This window comes from Theobroma cacao, chromosome 3, assembly GCF_053813885.1.
Source record: "Theobroma cacao isolate CCN51 chromosome 3, ASM5381388v1, whole genome shotgun sequence".
NCBI classification, from domain to species: domain Eukaryota; kingdom Viridiplantae; phylum Streptophyta; class Magnoliopsida; order Malvales; family Malvaceae; genus Theobroma; species Theobroma cacao.
In genome coordinates this window covers 437,269-461,126 of record NC_142641.1, presented here as the reverse complement: position 1 = coordinate 461,126, position 23,858 = coordinate 437,269, and the positions used below count along the sequence as shown (strand labels likewise).

The 23,858-nt window shown below is 32.3% G+C and overlaps 2 protein-coding genes and 1 pseudogene across 2 annotated transcripts; 1 reads left to right on the top strand and 2 right to left on the bottom strand.

The window, feature by feature from the left end:
* Positions 1–151: 151 nt before the first annotated feature.
* LOC148763417 (uncharacterized) lies at positions 152–923 on the bottom strand. The gene has a single exon (XM_088804548.1). It carries the CDS (start codon positions 620–622, stop codon positions 359–361), a length of 264 nt encoding a protein of 87 aa, XP_088660674.1. The 5' UTR covers positions 623–923; the 3' UTR covers positions 152–358.
* A 613-nt stretch (positions 924–1,536) lies between these two features.
* On the bottom strand, positions 1,537–3,921 carry LOC18603860 (RING-H2 finger protein ATL48-like). The gene is made up of 2 exons (XM_007036090.3): positions 3,710–3,921; positions 1,537–1,979 (listed from the first exon to the last, which is right to left on the bottom strand). The coding sequence occupies exons 1-2, from the start codon at positions 3,783–3,785 to the stop codon at positions 1,807–1,809; spliced, it is 249 nt and encodes an 82-aa protein (XP_007036152.1). The 5' UTR covers positions 3,786–3,921; the 3' UTR covers positions 1,537–1,806.
* Positions 3,922–4,652: 731 nt separating this feature from the next.
* LOC108661101 (WAT1-related protein At3g28050-like) lies at positions 4,653–22,581 on the top strand (annotated as a pseudogene).
* Positions 22,582–23,858: the final 1,277 nt, after the last annotated feature.

Sequence of the window (23,858 nt, the reverse complement as noted above, 5' to 3'; positions counted from 1 at the left end):
ACACTAAAACCATTATTTATACTGGTACTTGTGTTTTGACCCTTTGTCCCTACCTTTCTGGAAGTGGTTGAAATGAGAAAAAAAGAAGTAACTTGTGATTTGAAAATACATTTTTTGAACATGCATGGTTTTGCAGATTAATCAACAGAAATAAGGTGAAGCAATGATTTCCCATTGAATTGGCTAAATTTTTTGTCCTCTCAAAAGCTACATGGATATGGTGAGATTGCAGGGCTTGATGCGCCAATATATGACTATCACTCCACATTCATGAAAATGAAGTAGAATTATGGAGGAAGTTTTACAATAAGGAGAAAACAAAAGATTTTTCATCAGTACAGAAACGCATGCATAAGCCTCATGGCTCATGGAATTTGACAAGATCCTCCAGAACACTAACTTGCAACCTCAACTGCAAGATGTAGTCAGCTGTATGAACCAAAAGCTGATCGAGGTGCAGCCCATGGCTGCGTGGCACGACTCTCTGGAGCTTCAGCACTTTCGTTTTAACTGACCCGCTGCCCCATTGTCGCCTGTGTCTCCTAGAATTCACCCCCAGCTGCAATTTCTTTCTCCCATTGAGGCAGCAGGAGCACATAGCTAGGCATGCATTCACCCCCATTGACAGATAAAAGAAAGTCTCATGAACACAAGGGTCTCCAGGGATTTATATAAAGAGGAGAAACAAATACACATGGGTTTAAAGAGAGTGGCCATGTGGGGGGGCGCGGCTGAGCGGGATATTGTGGGATTTATTTGGAGTTGTGGAGAGAAATTCCAGAGGATAAGGTGGTCAATGAGGCTTGTTGGTATGTGGGTTGGGGCCGGACTCTTTGTGCTCAGCGTTTGTGGTATGGTTTTTCAAAGTACTAAATACACGGGTGTCGACAGCTTTTGCACTACACACGTTAGCCGCTAGTTTTTCCAGGGGGATAAAGACAGATTTTCTGTCTTCGTATCCTCGTATTTCGACAGCTGGCTTTTGGCCTATCAGACGTCATGGTCAAAAATCGTCTGGCATACAGGATCCAATGGAGACCAGTAAATGATTTCTAAAAGTGAATAAAAACAGAGGCTAAGGTTCTAGAAAAACATCTAAATTGCAAGGAAGAAGAGGGCTAATAGTGGTAATGACAACCATGGTGAGCTTGGAAGCCCGATTGGCAAACGATTCTTGTCAGGGTAGATTGATTATCATCATAATTTGATAAAATGGTCTTTCAAATAGAAGAAAAATGATCATTTCTGTTATGGACATTAAGGATGGTTAACTGCAATGTCTGATAGATAAAAAGGAAGCCTCAATGATGAACATTGGCCTTTTTATGCAATTCTTGTCCATGATAAATGCTAACCAGCACTTTCAACTTCTCTCATAGGAAGGTCTAGAACATCTGATTCTCACCCTATATGAAAGCAATTCGCTTTAACAAAAAATTTACAGAAATGATGCCCAGCCATTGCAATGGAGAAAAGGAGATTTGTTGTTTTCTGTTCACTAACATATTCCATATATAGAATTCTCAGAAAAACTCATGCAAAGAAAGAATGGTGCAACCAGCACATTCAATTTATTTCCAAAATGTATCATCTAAGGGCATTTGTTTTCTTGGTATGATGCTTTTGTTGAACATATAGGTACAAAATATGCTTATCAAAATAAAAATAATGGTTGCAACTAAGCAAATTTGGATCATGTAAAGAGATAAAAAATAGTACTCAAATGTTACTGGCGAGGACACACGGTCCTGCGATTAGTAATATGGCCATTATGAGAACTACAAGACACTTAGCAGTCCACAGAGTCTATCTCGATTTCCAAGGATTATCCCCGTAGTAGTATGCAGTGCCAACCATAAGTGCAACTGTAGCCCCCTGAACTACAACCCTAGCTCTCATTAGCACCTGACCCAAGCGAGAATTGCCTTGTCTAAAACTTATTAACCCAGCAGTGAGCACTCCAGCAGTTATAAGTGCACCTGTAAAGTACACATATGTCTAAGATACTTGAACCATAACTATTTCCATTTCCAAGTAACAGTAAAAATATCATATCAGGAAAATGCTATAGCAGATGAAAAGAGAGAAAGAAGAAAATAGATTCTGTATTTCAGATGGCCTAACAACATCTATAACGTGAAGCAAATACCTAAAGTGACAAAAACTATATCAATCTGACAAGATAGTCAGCAAAACAAGGAAAAAGCAGCAAACAATCTAAAGACTAGTTGAAGTTTAGAATGACAACAAATAGGACCAAATTGAACAAAGTACTATATCAAGCACTTAGGTTGTTAAAATCTTAAGAGGCATCATAGGTTCAAATAGGTTTTTTCTAGGTTGGATAAAAGTTTGATTTAAGCACCCACCCCAGTGTCAACTTTCTAAATTGGTTAGATAATAAATTAAAGTCAAATTCTTGGTAAAAGGCTTGGAGTTTGTAATATAGAACATTGCAAGGTAGGTGATTGATTAAGTTTGGGACATATGTCTTCCGGGTTCCTAACTGTTAAACACAAACTCTCCATGCCTAGTTTTGATCAGAGCAACAGCATCTCACTAATTGACGGTCAATAAATAAATAAACAAATATCTTACTATTCAAGCTATTAATGGCATTGGTGAACTGAAGTCAAAGTGAAGCAATGATCATCTAATTGTCAATTATAAATGAAATCTTGCCACAAACAGCTTATATTACTTTGAAAACAGCCAATAGCAGCTATCAAAATATAGGATGCCCATTGCTTCATGCTGAACCCATAAACTTGGCCAAAAACTAGTGAAGAGAAATTTCAATTTCTCTACTGAAATATTTCGAATATGCTCACAGGCTCAGCATAGTTTCACACGTTACTATTTCTATTACGATGAAACAAAAAGAAAATGAAGGTGAGGCCAAGCAATTAATTAGTCCTAGGAGCTAGAACAATAAGTAAAGAAATACACTCCTCCAACTTTATGACAAGAGCTACCATTCACAAAAGTCTCCTGTTACATCCTTTCAGGAGCAGCATTCAGAAATTAATGACTACCACTTGGATACAAAACACAAGAACACCACGAGAGGTGCTGGGTTAAGCCCTAAATATTAAATTTCTTCATCCGTGCAAACTTAAGCAATAACTCAAAATAAATCTTGCTGTGACTTGTGAAAGTCACAACCATTTTTGGAGTCAAATAAAAAAGGAAACTCCAAGCATACATGACATCACTTACTAGATTATTCCACATAGACTTAGCTGCGATTATGCTGGATTGGGAACTTAAAAGTTTGTTCTCCTCAAAACAAATCAAAGCAGTTAGCTCACACAAGTTTAGAAACCCTGAATTACTCTTCACACTTTTCACACTTCAGCCTTATTTTGTTTAAAGGAATAAAGCACTGGAAATGGGGTTGCTAACTAGCATTGGATTAGTTAGCAGCAAATTGGCTATCAGGCTTTGATAATTTAACATAATAACAAATATTTCTCCATTAAAGATTAAAGGTTCAAATTTTATCAGAAACATCCTTCCAAGAAAAAAAAAATACTATCTTTTAACCCCCTCAAATTGGATCTGCAAGACTGCAACTTTAAATAACAATTTACCCTATAAAATTCACACCACAAAACCTTCTACAAATAAAAATGAAAACCCAAAACAACAAAACAGATAAAAACAGAAAAATTAATGACAAGCTGAAGAGGAGAAATGGGAAAATTACCAACAGGGACAAGAGGGTTCCTAACGCGCTTCTTCTCCTCCAAAAATTCTTCCAAACTAGGTTCCACCGCACCCATTTTCTACCTTTTTTTATATATCTTTCTTCTTTTATCTTTGTTGCGATTTGCAGCAATATGTTTGAGGAGCAGAGAAAATTGGAAAAGGAACCAAAATGAAACAGAAATTGAAGAGGTAAATATGTAAAACCACGTTTGCTGAAGAAGAAATTATGGGTTTAAATTTTTTAAAAAAAAAAGAAAAAAAATTATGGGGGTTAAGGTCCAAAGAGCTGGTGAGCCCATGGATATTAGTTGAGCGTCGGCCATGGTTTTTGGGCCTTTTCTCATTTTCCCTTTTTTTCATCCAATTTTTTTTTTTAATTTTCCTTTCCCCTTTTCTAAATTTATAAACAATGAAGAGATAAAAATTCACAAATTTATCATTGTACACTAATTTCATTTCAAGTCACAACAGCTCATCCATTTGTGCACCACTTCCACCCTTTGATGTTAAGAGTTTAATATAAATCATTCATTTACTGCAAAAAGAAATGACATCAATTATGCCTACACATAGGAAACAAATTAAATATTGTCAAATAAAATTATATAAATAGAAGTATAGCATGGACCCAATCACCAATAAAATAAAAGAACCAAGATGAATGACAAAAGCAAGGTTTATTGAGTAACAATTAGTTTATACTTACTATATTAAGGGAAGTTCAAAAAAAAATGGAAGCAGATAGGATTTGATTTCATATGTTTATAAGAGTGAGACCTGATGTTTGTATTATTTAAAAGCTTGGAAACTGAGGCAGCACGTGATAAATTTGTCCCAATTAGTCTCAACCCCCAACGATGCAATAAAGCAAAACAGTAGTCTTTAGAAGCAGATAAATTCATCCAGTTGCCAGAAGTTTGCAGGGAAAATGAAATTTGAGAGTTGGAGAGATGAGGATAAGATCCTGGTTGGTGGAATTGGTGCCATTTGCGGCCATGGTGAGTGTGGAGTGCCTGGATGTTGGCTTAACCACTCTCAGCAAAGCTGCCATGTCGAATGAGCCACTTTGTCTTTGTTGTCTACTCAAATGCTTTGGCATCCGTCATTTTCCTCCCTTCTGCTTTCTTCCTCACCAGGTCCTCCTTCGCATCATATATATCAGAAACATCCTGGTTATGATCATTATCATCGTTACTTATTTCTGTTTTGCTTTTCTGGTTTTTCTCATGCAGGAATAAGAGGCCACCGATTACCTTATCTTTGCTTTGCAAGTTTTTCCTCTTAAGCATTGCTGGGCATTCAATCAAATTAATAAACAGACTTCCCTTTTCCTTTTGTTGAAAGAATTTGGTGATCATAAAATTCAGGGTTTTGCAGGATTATTATGACGCAGAATTGTGTATTCACTGGTGTGGAGTACAGCTCCTTGATAATTCTATTATATAAAACTATTTTAATCTAATTTTATTATTAAATATTAGTTGAGTCCTCAATTTTTAATTATAATTTATTTATTTTTAATTATTTTTATAATTAATTTATTTTTAAGTGAGTTATTTTAATTTTATGTTATTCTTTTTAATTTAGTTATTATTTATTAGTTTTTATATTTCTTTTGTAAGATTAAAAGTGATTGGATTTAATTTTGAAAAATAAGGTGTTGAAAGACTCAAAATATGTTTGCATATGCTTCAGTATTTTAGCTATATCTTAAGCTACAGAACTCCAAATGATCAGATTCTTAGACCATTAGAAAACTAAGAGATAGAGCTACAACTTTTATGAAGATCACTTTGTCTAGTTCTGCTTTGAAAATAGAGAAAATCACATCAAAAAATGGCTAGATGTACTGTATCGAGGAATGAAAATTTGTAAAGATGGACAATTGATTTTTGGGCCTCTTATTATACTTTTAAGCCCAATTAAACCCTAGGTCAGCTTAAAGAACTTTAGGTTAAGCTTATTAGTATAAATAGGATATGTTTGACAACATTAAGGATGGAACTTTTGGGAAATTCAAGAAGCTAAGAGTTGAGGTTGAAACTTTGAGATCAAGACAGCAAATATTGATTTGTTTTCTTCCTTAGCTTTTATTGTTCTTGTTACTTTCAATGGTTGAATTTTATATAATATTATTTTATTTTGCAATCATGAGTAGTTAATTTTCTTTTATTAAGATCGCAATTGAACTCACATGTAGTTTAAATTTTTAATCTCTTTCTTACTTATCTTTAATGGGATTTGAATTATTTATTTCAATTTGTTCTTAATACTTTTAATTGCTTGGTCACCAATTAAATTGATTTAGGAACCTAAACAAACTTGAGAAAAGGAGTTTAGTGTAGACTAAAATTGGGATAACATATGATCATATTAATTGATTTACGTATAGGATAGGGATATACCTATAGGTCATATGTAGCTAGATTAGAGCCTGAACTTAATGAATCTATTTTAATTTTAATTCACATAGGGATATAGTGTTTTGGTTAAAATAGATATTTTAATAAGATGAGTCGAGAGATCCTTATAAATAATTGAGGACTTTAGGTTAGCAATTCAACCCATTGAAATAGGTTAAGGAAGAGATGTAAGATTTAGATAAAGTGTGAGGGATATTGTAATCTTAGGCTTGTTTGATTGATATTTTTACAAGTTATTATTATTTTGATTTTCCTTGTTGGTTTAATTTTAGTTAATTAGTTGTAGTTAATCAATTAATTTTGAGTGCTTGGATAAGATTAATTTGTTATAATTTTAATACTTAGTAAATTTTTAGATCAATTCCTTGTGGGAACGATACTCTGCTTGCTAATATACTATCTATTCGATACGTCTACTTGCGTAGTAAGATTTTAACTGACACTCCTACCCTAGCTTTTGCTCTTGCCAACTTAGTCCCTACTTTCACTTTCTTGCTTGCTATAACCTTTGGGTTCTTCTCTCCTGGTCTTTTCCTCCTTAGAAACCTCAGAAAGGGAGAGAAATGACAAATAAGGTCAAAATTAAGGTTATTGTTGGCAGACTATTTTATTTTCATTTATGCCAAAACTCAAAAGTATTGCAAAAAAACTGAAATTGAATTGAATCATGGTGTTCGATTTGGTTTGTCTCCAAACTGATCTTGGTTTGTCTCCAAGATCAAATTAAGCTTGCTTTCTTTAACGTTTACTTTATAGGATGGAAAAGCTCAAGCCTCAAGGAGTCGGATCAAAATGTTAGGCACCTTGGTCACCATTTCAGGAGCACTGCTAATTGTTAAAAAAAAAATATTAGCAACAAAGGAATATAAAACAAGTAAAAACAGTAATTGGTCAGAGGCATGGTATCACTGTCCTTAAGGATAATTTACGTCCCTTTGGAGTATAAAACTCAGTGCAAAAGGACTGTAGCAGTTATCCTCTAGGATTCAACAGATCCTTCCTTATAGTTTGCACAAACTACTAAGGGATGACAAGAACAGCAAAAAGAAAAAAAAACGTAGCTAGAAAAGAAAGGAGGTAGAGAAAGCTTAAGAGAAGAAAGAAGGCAAAGGAAATTAGTGGAGAAAGCTTAAGAGAAGAAAAGCTTTGGTGGGTGTTGTGAGTAAGGGTGTGAGATTGTATTTATAGGCATGGAGTGAAGTGAACACTGCACTAAATAAGGTGAACATTGCACCAGATTAGGAAGTTGAGAAAAACCTGGTCAGTATTTATACTAAGTCAGATAAACGTTGGAGCAAAACCAAGATAAACATTGGAGCAAAACTAGGAGAACTAGGTAAGCATGAAGCTTAAAAAAAATTTAAGCCAAGGTACAAAAAGTCACTTAGGCACAGCCCACGTGTGTATTGGCACGCAGGGGGGGAAATATGAAATTTCTAAAGGTTTGGCCCAATCTTGTGTGCACGCAACCTACTCCGTTTTCCTTGCTTGCAATAAGCCCATAGTTGGTTTTCATATATAAGGCATTCACCTTTTATGTATCTTGGCAATGTGGGATGTTTAAACATTATGAAATACACTATTTTCCAACAATCCCTCACATATTTCATAAGTTTTATAAGAAGTTTTGCTGGGTCAAATTTCATTTAAGTGTAATGCATCGTGACTGGTGCTTTTTAAGTTATGAACCACCCCTAAAAAGAATACAATATAAGTCACAGGATTTTGGTGAAGTTTGTAACTTATATGAACCAAAATTCTTTATGTGAAATATAGTTTTCATCAATCACATTACACCCCCACAATTTCTGCTATTCAACGCGATTTTGCATGAATAGGTTATGCGCATGCTTGGTAATTCATAAGTGTTCTAGAGAATTTGCCATAATTCTCGTAGGAGCGACCCCACTCCACACTTATATAGGTTGATTCCATCAAATGTATACTGCTGTATAATACACTGCCCATAAGGGATATGGAATGCATTAAGAGTTTAACTCAACCTCTCTTGCATTGTAGTTTTGCACTACTTACACACCATATAAGGGACAATAATTTCAATAATGTATTAATTTATCAACAAATAACTTGTTATTACCCATATGAACCTAATTCATGGGATTTTAAATCACATAGGTTGGGTTACTATTATTTGTTGATTTCCTCATTTGGCTTAAGTCCCATTCCCCTCGATGTAGCATTAATTAATTTTCTTCCCAGCGGTTTAGTTAGAGGATAGGCCAAATTCAGCTCTAACTTCACATAATTAATGGATATAATTCCATCTCTAAGCAGCTGCTTTACTACATCATATCTCAAAAGAATGTGTCTATTTTTACCATTGAAAGTTTTATTCTTTGCAATGACTATTGCCGTTTGGCAATTACAATGCATGGACACAAAAGGTGTTGGTTTCATTCCCAACGAAATATCTGCTAAGAGGTTTCTCAACCACTCAACCTCATTGCCAGCCAACTCTAAAACTACAAATTTTGACTCCATTGTAAATTTAGCAATTATTGTTTGTTTGGCTTATTTCCAAGTTATAGTGCCCCCACTAAGGGTGAATACATAACCACTTGTAGATTTCGTCTTATTTGAATCTGAGATCCAGTTAGCATCACTATATCCTTCTAATACTACGAGAAATCCATTATATAAAATACCATAGTTTATGGTACCTTTCAAATATTTCATCACCCTACTTAAGGTAGTCTAATGATCTCTATTAGGACTTTGTGTATATCTGCTCAGTCTACATACAGTATAAGCTATATCTGGTCGAGTATAATTTATTAAATGCATCAGACTCTCAATAATCTGTGCATACTCAGACTGATCTACACTATTACCTTTATTTTTTTTTAATTGGATATTGTTATCATAAGGAGTACTCACAGGTGTGCATCAAAATGTCTAAACTTTTTAAGTAGCCTCTCAACATAATGCTCTTGTGTTAGCATTAAACCACTATCACATCTTATTATTTTAATACCCAAAATAATTTTGGCTTCTCCTAGATCTTTCATGTCAAATTTAGAAGCTAAAATACATTTTGTTTTATTAACCACATCAATGCATGTACCAAAAATAAGCATATCATCAACATATAAGCTAATAATCACACATTCACTATCAACAGTTTTTATGTACACACATTTATCAACTCCAATAGTAGAAAATCCATTACTAACAAGAACTTGATCAAATTTCTCATGCCATTGTTTTGGTGCTTGTTTCAAGCCATATAATGATTTAATCAATTTACAAACTTTATTTTCTTGACCAGGACGAATACATCCCTCGGGTTGTGCCATATAAATTTATTCTTCTAAATCACCATTTAAAAAAGTGATTTTTACATCCATTTGATAAACAACAAGTTTGTAAATTGAAGCTAAGGCAAATAAAACACGAATTGATGCAATTCTTGTTACTGGAGCAAAAATATCAAAACAGTCAATATTTAGTTTTTGAATAAAACCCTTTGCAACTAATCTAGCTTTATATTTATTATAGAACCATTAGGATTAAATTTCCTTTTAAAAATCCATTTGCAACCAATTGGTTTGGCTTCAGGTGGTAAATCAACTAATTCTCAAGTTTGATTTTGTAAAATCGAATCAATCTCATTTTGTATGGCTTCTTTCTAAAATAAACTTTCTTTAGAAGAAATTGCATTAGAATAAGTTAAAGGATCATTATCTACAAGATAAGTATAAAAATCATTACCAAAAAAAATTTCCTTCCTTGGTCTTTTACTTCTTCTCAAATTATCATTTTGTATTTCAAAATCATTTTTACTAAAGGGTGCATGAGAAATTGTATCAGTTCTTAATGAAAAAATATGCTCAAAAAATTTAGCATTCTTTGTTTCAACAATTGTATTACAATCAAGAACATCAATTTATAATACAAGAAATCTCTATGCAGCACTATGTTCAGCATAACCAATAAACATGCAATCAGATGTCTTAGAACCAATTTTTCTCTTCTTAAATTCAGGAAGCATTACCTTAGCTAGACACCCCCATACTTTCAAATATTTTAAATTAAGAGAATAACATTTCCATAATTCATAAGGTGTCTTACCAATTTTCTTATAAGGTATTCTATTTTGAAAATGACATGCAGTTAATAAAGCTTCACCTCACAAATTTTCATGTGCATTGGAACTAACAAGCATAGAGTTCATCATTTCTTTTAATGTTCTATTTTTTCTTTCAGCTACACCATTTGAATCAGAGAATATGGATGAGTAATTTCATGAATTATTCCTTCTTTTTCACAAATATCATTAATCGGTATATATTCACTCTCTCTATTTGATCTAACTCTTTTTATCTTTTTATTCAGTTTATTTTCTACCTCAGCTTTATATTTAATAAACATGTCAAAAGCTTCATCTTTATGCCTAAGCAAATAAACTTTAGTAAATCTAGAATAATCGTCAATAAATGTAACATAGTATTGCTTACCACCTCTAGCCACAGTTTGTTTTAGATCTCTTAAGTCTGTATGAATTAAACTTAATAATTCAAATTCCTTATTTACTGAAATACAAGTTTTCTTAGTTGATTTCGTTTCAGCACATATTTCGCATTTATTAAAGCATCCATTTTTAATACTAGAAATTAAACCTAGTGATTGCATTTTCTTAATATAGGGAATGCTAACATGTCCTAGTCTACCATACCATAAATCAACAGAGTCAAACATGTAAGTGGAAGAATTATCATTTTCATTCAAAACATTGGAAACGTTAAGTACAAAGAGTCCTTAATTGCAATAACCTTTACCCACAAACACATTATTTTTTGTCATCACGATCTTGTCAAATTCGAATGACACTTTCACTCCAACCTTGCCTAATAAGGCCACAAATACCAGGTTTGCCCTTATATTGGGAACATGAAGAATATCATTGAGCTAGGGTCTTGCCAGATATGAGCTTGATAAGGATTTTCCCTTGACCAAGAACTTGAGCAGTTTGAGAATCACCAAGGTATATTGTCTCTTCTCCTTCCCCTACTGGAGTATAGGAGGTAAAGGCATTTCTGTTTACACAAATATGCTTGGTAGCACCTGAGTCTACCACCCATTCCTTCACACTGGCCACCATATTTGCTTGTGAAATGACCGCAGCAATTACATCGTCGGATTCATCTGCTTTGACCAAGTTGACTCTTGGATTAACAGGTTTATCATTTCCTTTTACTCTTTTCATGCATTGTGCTGCATGATGCCCTGGCCTTCCACTGACAAAACAACTACCTTTTTTTTCTAAGGTGGGATGAGGAGCTTTAGGTTTATGATCAGGGTTGTAAGGGTACCTTTGTTGATGCTAGGTTCTGCCTTGTACCAAATTGGCTTTAGTTGCAATTTCTTTAGCTTTGGAGGCCTTAATCTCCCTACGGGTTGTGTCTTCAATGATGATGTGTACAATCCAATCTGCAAGTGACAACTACTTTTTCTTGTGCTTCAGTTGTTGCTTGTATCTATTCCAGAATTCTTGCAGCTTCTGAATTAGCAACCCAGCAACGAACTCTTCTTGCAAATTGATTTTTTTAGTCTTCAAATCATCCACTAGCTTATGGTATTCATTGATCTGACTCTTGATGTCTTTGTCATCTTTCATCTTCCAGCGATAAAAGTTACCAATCACGAACTTCTATTTCCCAACATCTTCAGTAGTGTATTTGGCTATCATTGACTCCCATATTTGCTTTTCTTCTTTGTAAGGGCTGTATACATCAAACAACTCATTAGAAAGTGTGCTAATGATTGTATGCCTGTATACCTTATTTGCATGCATCCATGGTTCTAGCATATTGATATCATCTGGCTTGGAATCAATTAGTGCAAAAGCCACCCCATGAACATCAAGGATTGAAAAAATCCTTTCTTGCCACTTTTTGAAGTTTCTGCCATCAAAAACTTCTATTTTGGAAATATCTGGAAATGGTTTGGCATATGAAACCGAGGGCAGGAGGAATGGTCATTAGAGTGGGACCTATGGGGGAACCGTTGACAGTGGTGGTGGTAGTAGGTACAGTGGCAGCATTAGGAATAGTGGCAGAGCATTATCAACGTGGGAATCCATTATCCTTAAGAATGTTAGAAAAAAAAATTATTAGCAACAAAAGAATATAAAACAAGTAAAAATAGTAATTGGTTTGAAGCGTGGTATCACTGTCCTTAAGGATAATTTTCGTCCCTTTAGAGTATAAAACTCGATGTAAAAGGACTGTAGCGGTTATCCTCCAAGATTCAACAAATCCTTCCTTATAGTTTGCACAAACTATTAAGAGATGACAGGAACAGCAAAAAGAAAAAAACTCAGCTAGAAAAGAAAAGAGGTAGAGAAAGCTTAAGAGAAGAAAAGTTTTGGTGTGTGTTGTGAGTAAGGGTGTGAGGCTGTATTTATAGGCATGGAGTGAAGTGAACGTTGCACTAAATTAGGGAGTTGAGAAAAATCTGGTCAGCATTTATACTAAGTCAGATAAACGTTGGAACAAGACCAGGATAAATGTTGGAGCAAAACTAGGAGAACCAGGTAGAGTTTGAGTTTGATTTAATCAAAAGCTAGAAAAGCTTAAGTAAAATTAAAGCGAAGGTATAAAAAATCACTTGGGCACAGCTCACGTATGTATTCGCACGCAAGGGGGGAAATCTGAAATTTCTAAAAGTTTAGCCCAATCTTACGTGCGCGCGAGCCCACTCCATTTTCATTGCTTGCAAAAAGCCAATAGTTGATTTTCATATATAAAGCATTCGCCTTTTATTTATTTTGACAATGTAGGATATTTGAATCTTACGAAATATACTATTTTTCAATTCTAATAACCCTTTACAAGGGTCCTTCAAACATTTCTGAACTTGCTCAACCTCGCCCTAAACCATCTCCCTTCACCTTGTCCTCCTCCACCACAAATAGTGGAACATCGGAGGCCTTTTAATTGCTACTGTTTGTCGTATTCAACAAGCAACATCAGTCAGGTGATCTAATATATATATATATATATATGCAGTTTCCATTTTTCAATCTTTGTGAGAGTGTGAAGCTCATCATATCTCCTTTCATACCAGGCGACGATCCTGAAGGGGTACTCTTCGAAGATAACTTTGCTGTCTTTCTATTGCCTCTTTGGCTTCTTCCAATGAACAATGGTCACTTTGATTCCTGAAAGAAACAACCTTGATGCTTGGAAACTAAGTCTTGAAATTGAGTTCATCTCTATCATCTGCTTTGTAAGTACAATTTTTTTTTTCTTTTGAAATTTAAGTGATTCATTGAAATCACCCAGTGGCAACAACCCAACCAACCATGGTACGATTTTAGGCCTATTGAGTTTTGATGTAAAACCCATTTGCATAAATCCTTCCCTTACAAAACAAAAACCAAAGCTCTGTTACACAAAAACTTCAGAGCAGAGCCTGCTATACATTCCCAAGAAACCCCTGATACACCATCAATATTTACTCACAGCATCATGGTACCTCCCAGATTTACAACTCATATCAAATCATTTACCACAAAAAAAGTTATCAGAAATGGAAGTATATAAATAATTTCAAGACTGATCTGGATAGATGAAGAGCAAAGAAACAGAGCAAACAGCAGGCAATTAAGTCTTGAAGCCATTGAAGAATATTGCCCCCTCCCCCCCCCCCCCCCCCCCCCCCCCATACGCACCATTTAACTAAAGCAAGGAAACAGAGAAACAATGTATATGAAACACACCGTTTCATTTAATAATTCTTTGTTTTCAAATTTTAGTTAGAATAGTTAGTTAATGTTAGTTAAACGTAAGATTAGTTATGCTGCATCATTAACACCTGTAATCTTCTGTATATAAATCTGACATTCTCTATATAGCACCTTTTGAGGGTTTTCTTTATGAATGAAGGTATATCCTTTACATTATCCTACGGGGCCGCCATGTTTGTACCACGTTTTTCAAAAGTCACAGCGAAAATCATCAGCCTGCATTCATCAAAACAAAAACATTGAGTCGAAACATTCCAGAGACAGGCAGAAGCAGAAAATAGAATCTGACATACAAGGCACTTTTGAATTTTTTTTTCTCACAGCTCGACATATCTCACGTATCTTTTTGGTCCCAGGAAGGCAGAGCTTTCGTTTCTGTTTCGCGAGTAGCATGTCAATCTCAAGAGGAGCATCAGTCAAAAACATCTATTGAATCTTCCTGTAAGTACAAGGCAAATAAAGAACAACTTTTCTTTTATATATATATATATAAATTCGAAATCAACTCTTTAAATAGAAAGATACATAAATGGTGATGAATTTGAATTTGTTTTTAGGCTGTAATTGGAAGTACGGTATCGAATGGCGTATTGGCATGGTGCATACGTAGGAAAGGGCCTGTCTTTGTGGCCATGTTCCAGCCCATAGGTGTCGCTATTGCTGTTTTCTTTGGATGCGTTTTCCTTGGAGACACGTTCTATTTTGGAAGTTAACATATTGAATTTTTAAGATGATTATCCAATTGATTTATGAAAAAAAATTTGTTATACTTCTTACACCAATCGTATCTATAAATGTAATTAATAAAAATTACGACAAAAACAATAACTTAATTGATAATCGGTACAATATTTTCATTGCAGCTATATCATTGGAGCAGTCATAATTTTTATTGGATTTTATGGGGCAATATGGGCACGGTCCAAAGAAGAGAAGGAAGTCACCAGCATTGATAAGCCACAAGTATCATCTTCAGAGACCCCTCTCTTAAATGCACATGCACATCCATAATGGATTTCTCAAATTCAACTTTTTAAATAAATATCATTTAATCAAATATTTATATGTATATATAAATTTCAACATTCATTATGTCAAAAGAGTAATTAAATCAGATAATTTTACGATTATCTTAAAACCTTATCTTCGAAAAAAACATAAAATTACACCAAATTAATGATTTTCATAAATTTTAACTTTTGATGTGATGTCAAAACTATATTTATATGTTAGGTTATATTACAAAATATTAAAACAAGTGCTGTTTTCATATGTAATTATAATTTTTTTTTAAATTTTACTTCAAACACAATAAAAAAAAGTATTTAAATGAATTATAATAATACAAGAACAATTAGGAGTAAGAAAATTGACATGAAAATAGAAATATATTTGGCTAACCTTAATCTTTTTGTCTTCATGAAAGCCACCACTGTCAGCAAGCAAATATGTATGTAAACTTATATGATATTTAAGGAAGAAGTAGCTAAGAAGGGCAAAGACAAGTTAAAGAAAAATTGCCTATAGTCTATGTAGGTATATGGCTTCAAATTTTTGTCTAACTTGCCTGAGCCCTCCTCTGCAACCTCCTCCTCCATCTGCTTAGCTCATTTTCAATGCAAAGCCCTCCTTGGTTTGGCTATTGTAATTATTAATTGGTACATACTATTATTTATAGTAGTGAAAATGCAAAACAACTTCTTCTCAGTACCTAAAAGGAAATTCACATGCAAAAGGAAGGAAATAAAGAAGGAAAGAAGAAAAGGAGAGGACAAAAATGTGGAGAAAGGAACTTGTCACGCGGTTGGAGAAATGATTGGGAATTTTACATCTGACTTGCTTGATTTTTCAAAACAATAATTCATCCAATCTTTTTTTTATAAATTATTATTTGATGCTTTAATTTTTTAATTATAGAAGAACAAATTATAATTAATTGTTCTTTCATTAAGGTTTAAGATTTCAATCTCTCCTTCAATTTCATACTTGTTTGTATGTAAATTAAAATTAAATTGTCTCATTTTCCAAATTAAATTTAATTTGAAATAATCGGAAAATATAAAAGCCTAGTACCGTCCTGTTTGGTCTTGGACTCGTGGTCAATGAACCGTGACAGGTACTCTTCCTCCATCTTTTAATTATTTTCTTCATCTAGTCTTGTTTCCATTTTACTTCCTCCTACTTTCCTCCCTTGTGTCAGAGATATTTAATTTATACATACATATATATATATATTCTAAAAATTGGGGTTGTCATTCGTCCTTCTAAAGCATGAAAATTAAGCTTTAACGTTTAAATCCCTCCTCTTACTTTAAATATCCCACAAAATTCACTCTTTTTTTTCTTGAGGTCGAGATCCTCTTTATTATTTTTTATTCATTACTTTTTAATATAAATTCAAATTATTAATTATAAAAGGGATCGGATCCTTTTGGAGTTCGGGTTCATTTATCTTTCAATGTTTACATATATATATATATATATATTCATATGTACGTATGTAAGAAACGATCATATAATGTGATAGTCTCTCATTTTAGAAAAAAAATAATTGAATTTATACATATTATTATATAACATAGTATATGTACTTGAGTCAATTAATATCATGTTTTTTGTCTTAAATCAAAATTGAGTTAATCTCTTATTCTTATTTTTTTTCTTTTTTATTTGATCCCAAGAAAGATAAAAACATCAAAATTGCAACTGTTTTATTTTGTTTCTCAATTTATTTTCGATGTTGATATACTATATTTATTTCTCACCCATACAGTGCATGTGTAAAATGCTAAAGTGTGTAAAATAGTAAAAGGATTAACTTAAACATAAATTAACAAAGTCCTTTGATAATTACATCAAATTCTAGTAGCTACTTAGAACTTACAATACACCAGCCGATAAAGAAAAAAAATCATAGATAGAGATATGTAACATTAAAAAGAAGAAAATTTTCCCAAATTATGGTAAATTATGAGATACTTCCCAAATTTTTTATTTATCTAAGTTGCATGTTGGTTCGTATGCAAAAGGCTAAGTGGCCTTTGGACAATCCATCTGTCTTGGATATTGTTAGAGATCCTTCTTGTGCTAAAAGCCGAACTGATAAATCTAAGATTCAACCTGTTGTGGATTAGATTAGACCAAAGAGGGATTGCATGAAATTTAATATTGATGGTGCTGCAAGGGGCTGTCCAAATGCTCCTAGAATCGATGGTGCCTTGAGAAATGACAATGACTAAGTGAAAATTCTCTTCTCTAAGTCTATCAGTATTGCTAACTCAAACTTAGTTGAGATTCTTGGCATTCAGGAAGCCTTCATTCTCTTTTCTATATCTTCTTGGGTTGATTCTCACGATTTGATTATTAAATTTGATTCTGCTAATGTAGTTAAGTGGTCCAACCAACCATCCGTTGCTCTTTGGTGTATGAATAGTATTATTAACTTCATCAACTATATTAAGAAGAAAATTAATCGCAAGTCTGCTGGTTGTATCCCTCGATTTGGGAATAAATTGGTTGATCATCTTGCAAAAGCTGGTGTGGATCGTTCGGACAACCTTCTAAGTATCTTCAGCCAAGTTTCCTCTTTCTGATGATTGGGTTTGTTCTTTTGCTGTTTTTTATTTTTTGTTTTTTCTAATGACTTGGTTCTTGGGCTATTTGATTTCCACTTTAAAGCTGATCAATATTAAGAACGAACTAACAAAGTTTTAAGTTTAGGGGCTAGCAATTTTTAGTTAAAATTTGGCTTACTTTCTTTTAACATTTATTGTATGGGATGGAAAGCTAGAGTGGAAAAGCTCAGGGACTCGGACCAAACGCTTGGGAACCTTGGTCACCATTTTAAGAGCTCTGCTGATAACCCTTTACAAAGGGTCCTTCAATTATTTCGGAACTATCTCAACCTCGTCCGAACCCATTTCCCTTCACCTTGTTCGCCACCACTACAAACGATCGGATCATCAGAGGACTTTACCATCGCTACTGCCTGTTTATCTTATTCAACGAGCAACATTAGTCAGGTTATTTAACTTATATGCAATTTCCATGATTCATATCTTTGTGAGAGTGTCAAGCTCATCATAATCATCTCCTTTCCTACTATATTCAAAGGCCGCGATTCTGAAAAGGGCACCCTTAGGAGACAACGTCGGTGTCATTCTATTGCCTCTTTGGCTTCGTCCGAAGCACATTAATAATCACTTTGATTGCCAAGAGAAATAACCTCGATGCTTGGAAACTCAGTCTTGAAATTGAGTACTTCAATCTCTATTTTTTTTTAAATTATTAGAAGAAGGGAGATTTGAACCCTGCTCTTTAGGTAGGGAGATTACATACTAATCAATAAGTCAAATACTCGGGTTCTCAATCTCTATTGTTTATTCTGTAAATATATTGTAAATAAGAAACAACTTTCCTTTTTATTTTTTTGTTCGACGAAAGAAAGTTGGAAAGCATTTCTTTAAATAATAAGATACATAAACATAGATGAATTTTGAATATATTTTCAGGCCGTAATTGGAAGAAAGTCAACAGCTCTGATAAGCCACAGTTATATATCTTCATGAGAGATACATGTAGATGCATAATGGACACATTTATCTCTCTCTGCCTTTTTCTTTTTTTTCTTCATTTTGTTATAGAGGTTCCAAAATATTTTTATTAAGAGAAAAGAGATTGAAATTAAATTTTTTGAATAAATGATATATATAGATATAATTATTATTGAGTTAAATACTTATATAGAATCTCAACATGTATTATATATGTCAACAGAGCAATTATAAGTATTTTAGTTATTCGGTTGCAATTAATGAATCTATTTTTTTGTGGTTAAGTTTAGATTGTCTCTCATATAAAATACAACCAAGATCCTATTTAAAATTAAAATCCTTAAAAGGTTTTCAAAATTGATACATTCATATAGGTTGAATGTTCATTTTACATATAAAAATCAAAGTTTAGATTACACCTTCGCGAATTTATATTTGTTTTGCTATAGATTTAGAACATAAGGAAAAAAAAATTAAGATTTTGCTTTGATTGCTACTTTGTACCAAATATATATATATATATATGTTGAAATACCCCATACTTTGATATGGTGATAAATAAAGTTGATCGAATGCAAATTGAGGTCAATTAAAATGTTTAAAAGTGATAAAAGACGAAAGGAGTAGCTTAGGATAAAATATTCCGAAAGTGAGAAAATAACAATAAAATAATATTAATTTTATCGGAGGAGAATTTACGAGATAAAAGGCGATTCGGAAGTCAAGTGAGGCATAATAAGGTATTTTGGGTATCAAGGAGACAAGATAAAATTTTTAAAATAAAATAATATTTTATTAATAAAATAATATTAAAATATTAATATTTAGCCGGATGTCGAAATCAGTTATCAAGAAGGATCATATGGTTGATCCAAGCGGGGGAGAAGATGACAAGCACGACTCTATAAAAATATTTGTGATGACATACATGTGATGGATAGCATGTTTGCATTCTAGGAGAGTCTCGAAGAATTTACAAAAATCGGTATTATACCTAGAGGTACAACAAAGTTGATTTAAGCCTCGAACTAGATCAAATAGAGAATTTACGATGAAATTAAGAATTTTAAAGTCCCAGAATGGTTTAATATGGTAATTCGGAGTTCGAATATCAATTTGGAAACAGACCGAAATTTTCGCTATCTATAGGCAAAATGGTCATTTACCACTTGAGACAAAATGGGAATTTTAGAAAAGATTCTTTTGGCCCCATTTGGCTTATTGGAGTATAATTTGACTCATTGGAGTAAGATTTGAGGTTTAGAAGTGAAAAATTTTAATTCCGGTATAATTTAGAGTATATGGGTAAAATGGTAATTTTACCATCCTATGGGCAAAACAGTAATTTTCCACCACCAGGACATTTTTTCAGCACATGGTCATCTCTTATCCTCATTTTGACCATTGACTAATTGTGTGGTGGAGATAAAAAGGATTAAAATTTTAAAATTTTAAAAATAGGCCAATGACATGATGCCACGTGTCATGTCTTTATTAATTTATTATTTTTCTTTTTAAAAGGTACAAAAATCAGCTCATCTTCCACCCCATAGCTGGCCAAACCAGCAAGAAGAGAGAGAAAATCAAAGAAAAAGTGTGAATTTTACGATTATCTTAAAATCTCGTCTTCAAAAAACATAAAATCACATCAAATTGCTAATTTTCATATAATTTGACATTTGATGTTTTGTCAAAATTATGTTTGTATGTTAGAACAAGCGAAGCTATCATTCGTAGTTACAATTATTTTTAAAATTTTAGTTCAAACACAATAAAAAAAAGTAACGAATAATACAATTATGAGAAAAAAAATTGTCATGAGAAGATAAACAAATTTGGCTAACCTTAATCTTTTTGCCTTCATCAGCAAGCAAATATGTATGTAAACTCATGTGATATTTGAGGAAGAAGTAGCTAAGTAGGGCAAAGACAAGTTAAAGAAAAATAGCCTATAGTTTATGTATTTATATGGCTTCAAATTTTTGTTTAACTTGCCTGAGCCCTTCTCTGCAACCTCCTCCTTCATCTTCTTAGCTCATTTTCAATACAAAGCCTTCCTTGATTTGGTTATTGTAATTATTAATTGGTACATACTATATTTATAGTAGTGATAATGCACAACAGCTTCTTCGCAGTACCTAAAGGGAAATTCACGTGCAAAAGGAAGGAAATAAAGAAGGAAAGGAAACAAGTCAAGAAATAATATTTTTTTAATTAATATATATTACATTGTGATGTTGGTAAGAGAAAGGAAAAAAACTTTGGAAAAAGGAAGTTGTAAACGCGGTGGGAGAAATGATTGCGAATTTTACACCCATCTTGCTTCAATTTTCTAAACAATAATTCATCCAATCTTTTTTTATAAATTATTATTTGTTGCTTTAATTCTTTTTATTAAAGAAGAACGAATTATAATTAATTTTTTTATTAAGGTTTAAGATTTAAATCTCTCCTCCAATTTCATACTTGTTTGTATGTAAATTAAAATTAAATTATCTCATTTTCTAAATTAAAATTAATTTGAAATATTCGGAAAATATAAAATCCTAGTACCGTACTATTTGGTCTTGAACTCGTGGTCAATGAACCGTGACAATTACTTTTCCTCCATCTTTTAATTATTTGCTTCATCTAGTCTTGTTTCCATTTTACTTCCTCCTACTTTCTTCCCTTGTGTCAAATAAATTTTCTTATCTTTTCCACATTCTCTTTATATATTAATTTTTTATTACATTGTAATATAATTTTCATCTTGCGTAGGCTTATACATATATATATATATATATATATATATATATATATGTATATATATTATTTTTTGTGTATTCTAAAGATTGGGATTATCATTTGCCCTTATAGAGCATGGAGATTAAGCTTTAATGTTTAAACCCCTCCTCCTACTTTAAATATCCCACAAAATTCACTCATCTCTTTTGTGAGGTCAGATCCTCTGTGTTGTTTTTTTTATCCATTACTTTTTAATGTGAACTCAAATTATTAATTATAAAAAAGAGTTGGATCCTTTTTAGGGTTTCAATTTCATTTGTCTTTTAATGTTTGTATATACATATATTCTTACGTATATACATAAAAAATGATCATATAATATGTTAGTTTCTCATTTTAGAAAAAAATTTTGAATATATACATATATATTATTATTATTATCATATAACATAATATATGTGCTTGAGTCAATTAATATCATTTTTTTATTAAATCAAAATTGAGTTAATCTCCTGTTCTTTTTTTTTTCCTTTTTATTTGATCACAAGAAAAATAAAAATATCGAAATTGCAACTGTTTTATTTTGTTATTCAATTTATTTTCTATGTCAATATATTATATTTATTTCTCTCTCATATAGTGCATGTGTAAAATGCTAAAATGTGTAAAATAGTATAAGGATTAACTTAAACATAAATTAACAAAGTCCTTTGATAATTATATCAAATTCTAGTAGCTACTTAGAACTTACTATACAACAAAATGATTAAGGAAAGAAAAAAAAAGGTTAATATTAATATATCATTATCTAACCCAGCTAATGAAGAAAAGAAAATCATAGATATGTAACATTAAAAAGAAGAATACTTTCCCAAATTATGGTAAATTATGGGATACTTTCCAAATTCTTAATTTATCTAAGTTGCGTGTTGGTTTGTGGGCAAAGGCTAAGTGGCCTTTGGACAATCCATCTGTCCTGGATATTGTTAGAGATCCTTCTTGTGCTAAAAGTCGGATTGATAAATCTACGGTTAAACTTGTTGTGGAGTGGATTAGAGCAAAAAAGGGTTGCATGAAATTCAATATTGATGGTGTTATAAGGGGCTATTCGATTGCCTTTGGAATTAGTGGTACCTTGAGAGATGATAATGTCTATGTGAAAATTCTATTCACAAAATCTATTGGTATTGCTGACTCAAACTTAACCGAGATTCTTGCCACTAAGGAAGACTTCATTCTCTTTGTTGTAACTTCTTGGGTTAATTCTCACGTTTTGATTATTGAATTTGATTATGCTAATGCAGTTAAGTGGTCTAACCAACCCTTCCTTGCTCTTTGGCGTATGAACAGTATTATTAACTTCATCAACTGTATTAAGAAGAAAATTAATCGCTAGTTTGTTGTTCATATCCCTCGGTCCGAGAATAAATTAGCTAATCATTTTGTAAAAGCTAGTGTGGATCGTTCGGACAACCTTTTAAGAATCTTCGGCTAAGTTCTCTCTTTTTGGTGATTAGGTATAAATTACATATCTGAATTTCAACATAACTAAGATCCTCATGCTTACAAAAGAATAAAAGAAAAGAGTGTAGAGTAAGTACTAGTAATCAGTGGCGTAGCAAATGTCACCCTTCAATTTTTAATTCTTTTTATTATTTATAAAGAATTTGAGACAAATAAATTTATAACCTTATATAATTACTACTTAGTCACGTTTTATGTAAAATCCTAGATCCACCACTGCTTGTAATTGACAAGAGGTTAACTGATTCCATCACCATTCCAATGAAAAATTACAGGTCAAATGTCAAATGTTTTTGTGGAAGATGATGCAACAAGTGATCAATATTTCCTTTTTCTGTCTTTATTAGGAAAGAAAAGAAAAACCAACAGCTAAAAATTAACCATCTCATTTTTTTAAATAAGGTTAATTAAATCATATAATTTTATGATATTCTAAAACCCTATCTTTCAAAAAACATAAATCAAACAAAATTGCTAATTTTTGTAAAATTTGACTTCAACATGATGTCAAAACTAATCTGTTTATATGTTAGGTTATATTACAAATATTTATAGTATTGATAATGCATAGCAACTTCTTCTCAGTACCTAAAAGGAAATTCACATGCAAAAGGAAGGAAGGAAAGGAAACAAGTCAAGAAATAATATTTTTTTTATTTAATATATATTACATTGTGATGTTGGTAAGAAAAGAAAAAAAAAACTGTGGAAAAAGGAAGTTGTAAACGCGGTGGGAGAAATGATAGGGAATTTTACGCCCAACTTGATTCAATTTTCTAAACAATAATTCATCCAATTTTTTTTATAAATTATTATTTGTTGCTTTAATTTTTTAAATTAAAGAAGAACAAATTATAATTAATTTTTTTATTAAAGTTTAAGATTTAAATCTCTCCTCCAATTTCAGACTTGTTTGTATGTAAATTAAAATTAAATTGTCTCATTTTTCAAATTAAACTTAATTTGAAATATTCAGAAAATATAAAATCCCCGTGCCTTACTATTGCGTCTTGGAGTCATGGTCAATGAATAATGACAATTACTTTTCCTCCATATTATAATTTTTCCTTCATCAAGTCTTGTTTCCATTTTACTTCCTCCTATTTTCTTTCTTGTGTCACACAACTTTACTTTATCTCTTGGTAATGA

Coding starts and splice junctions, on each gene's coding strand:
- LOC148763417 (XM_088804548.1), bottom strand. CDS start 622: ATGGGGGTGAATGCATGCCTAGCTATGTGCTCCTGCTGCCTCAATGGG.
- LOC18603860 (XM_007036090.3), bottom strand. CDS start 3,785: ATGGGTGCGGTGGAACCTAGTTTGGAAGAATTTTTGGAGGAGAAGAAG. Junction 1,980..3,709: donor GAACCCTCTTGTCCCTGTTG/GTAATTTTCCCA, acceptor TGTACTTTACAG/GTGCACTTATAACTGCTGGA.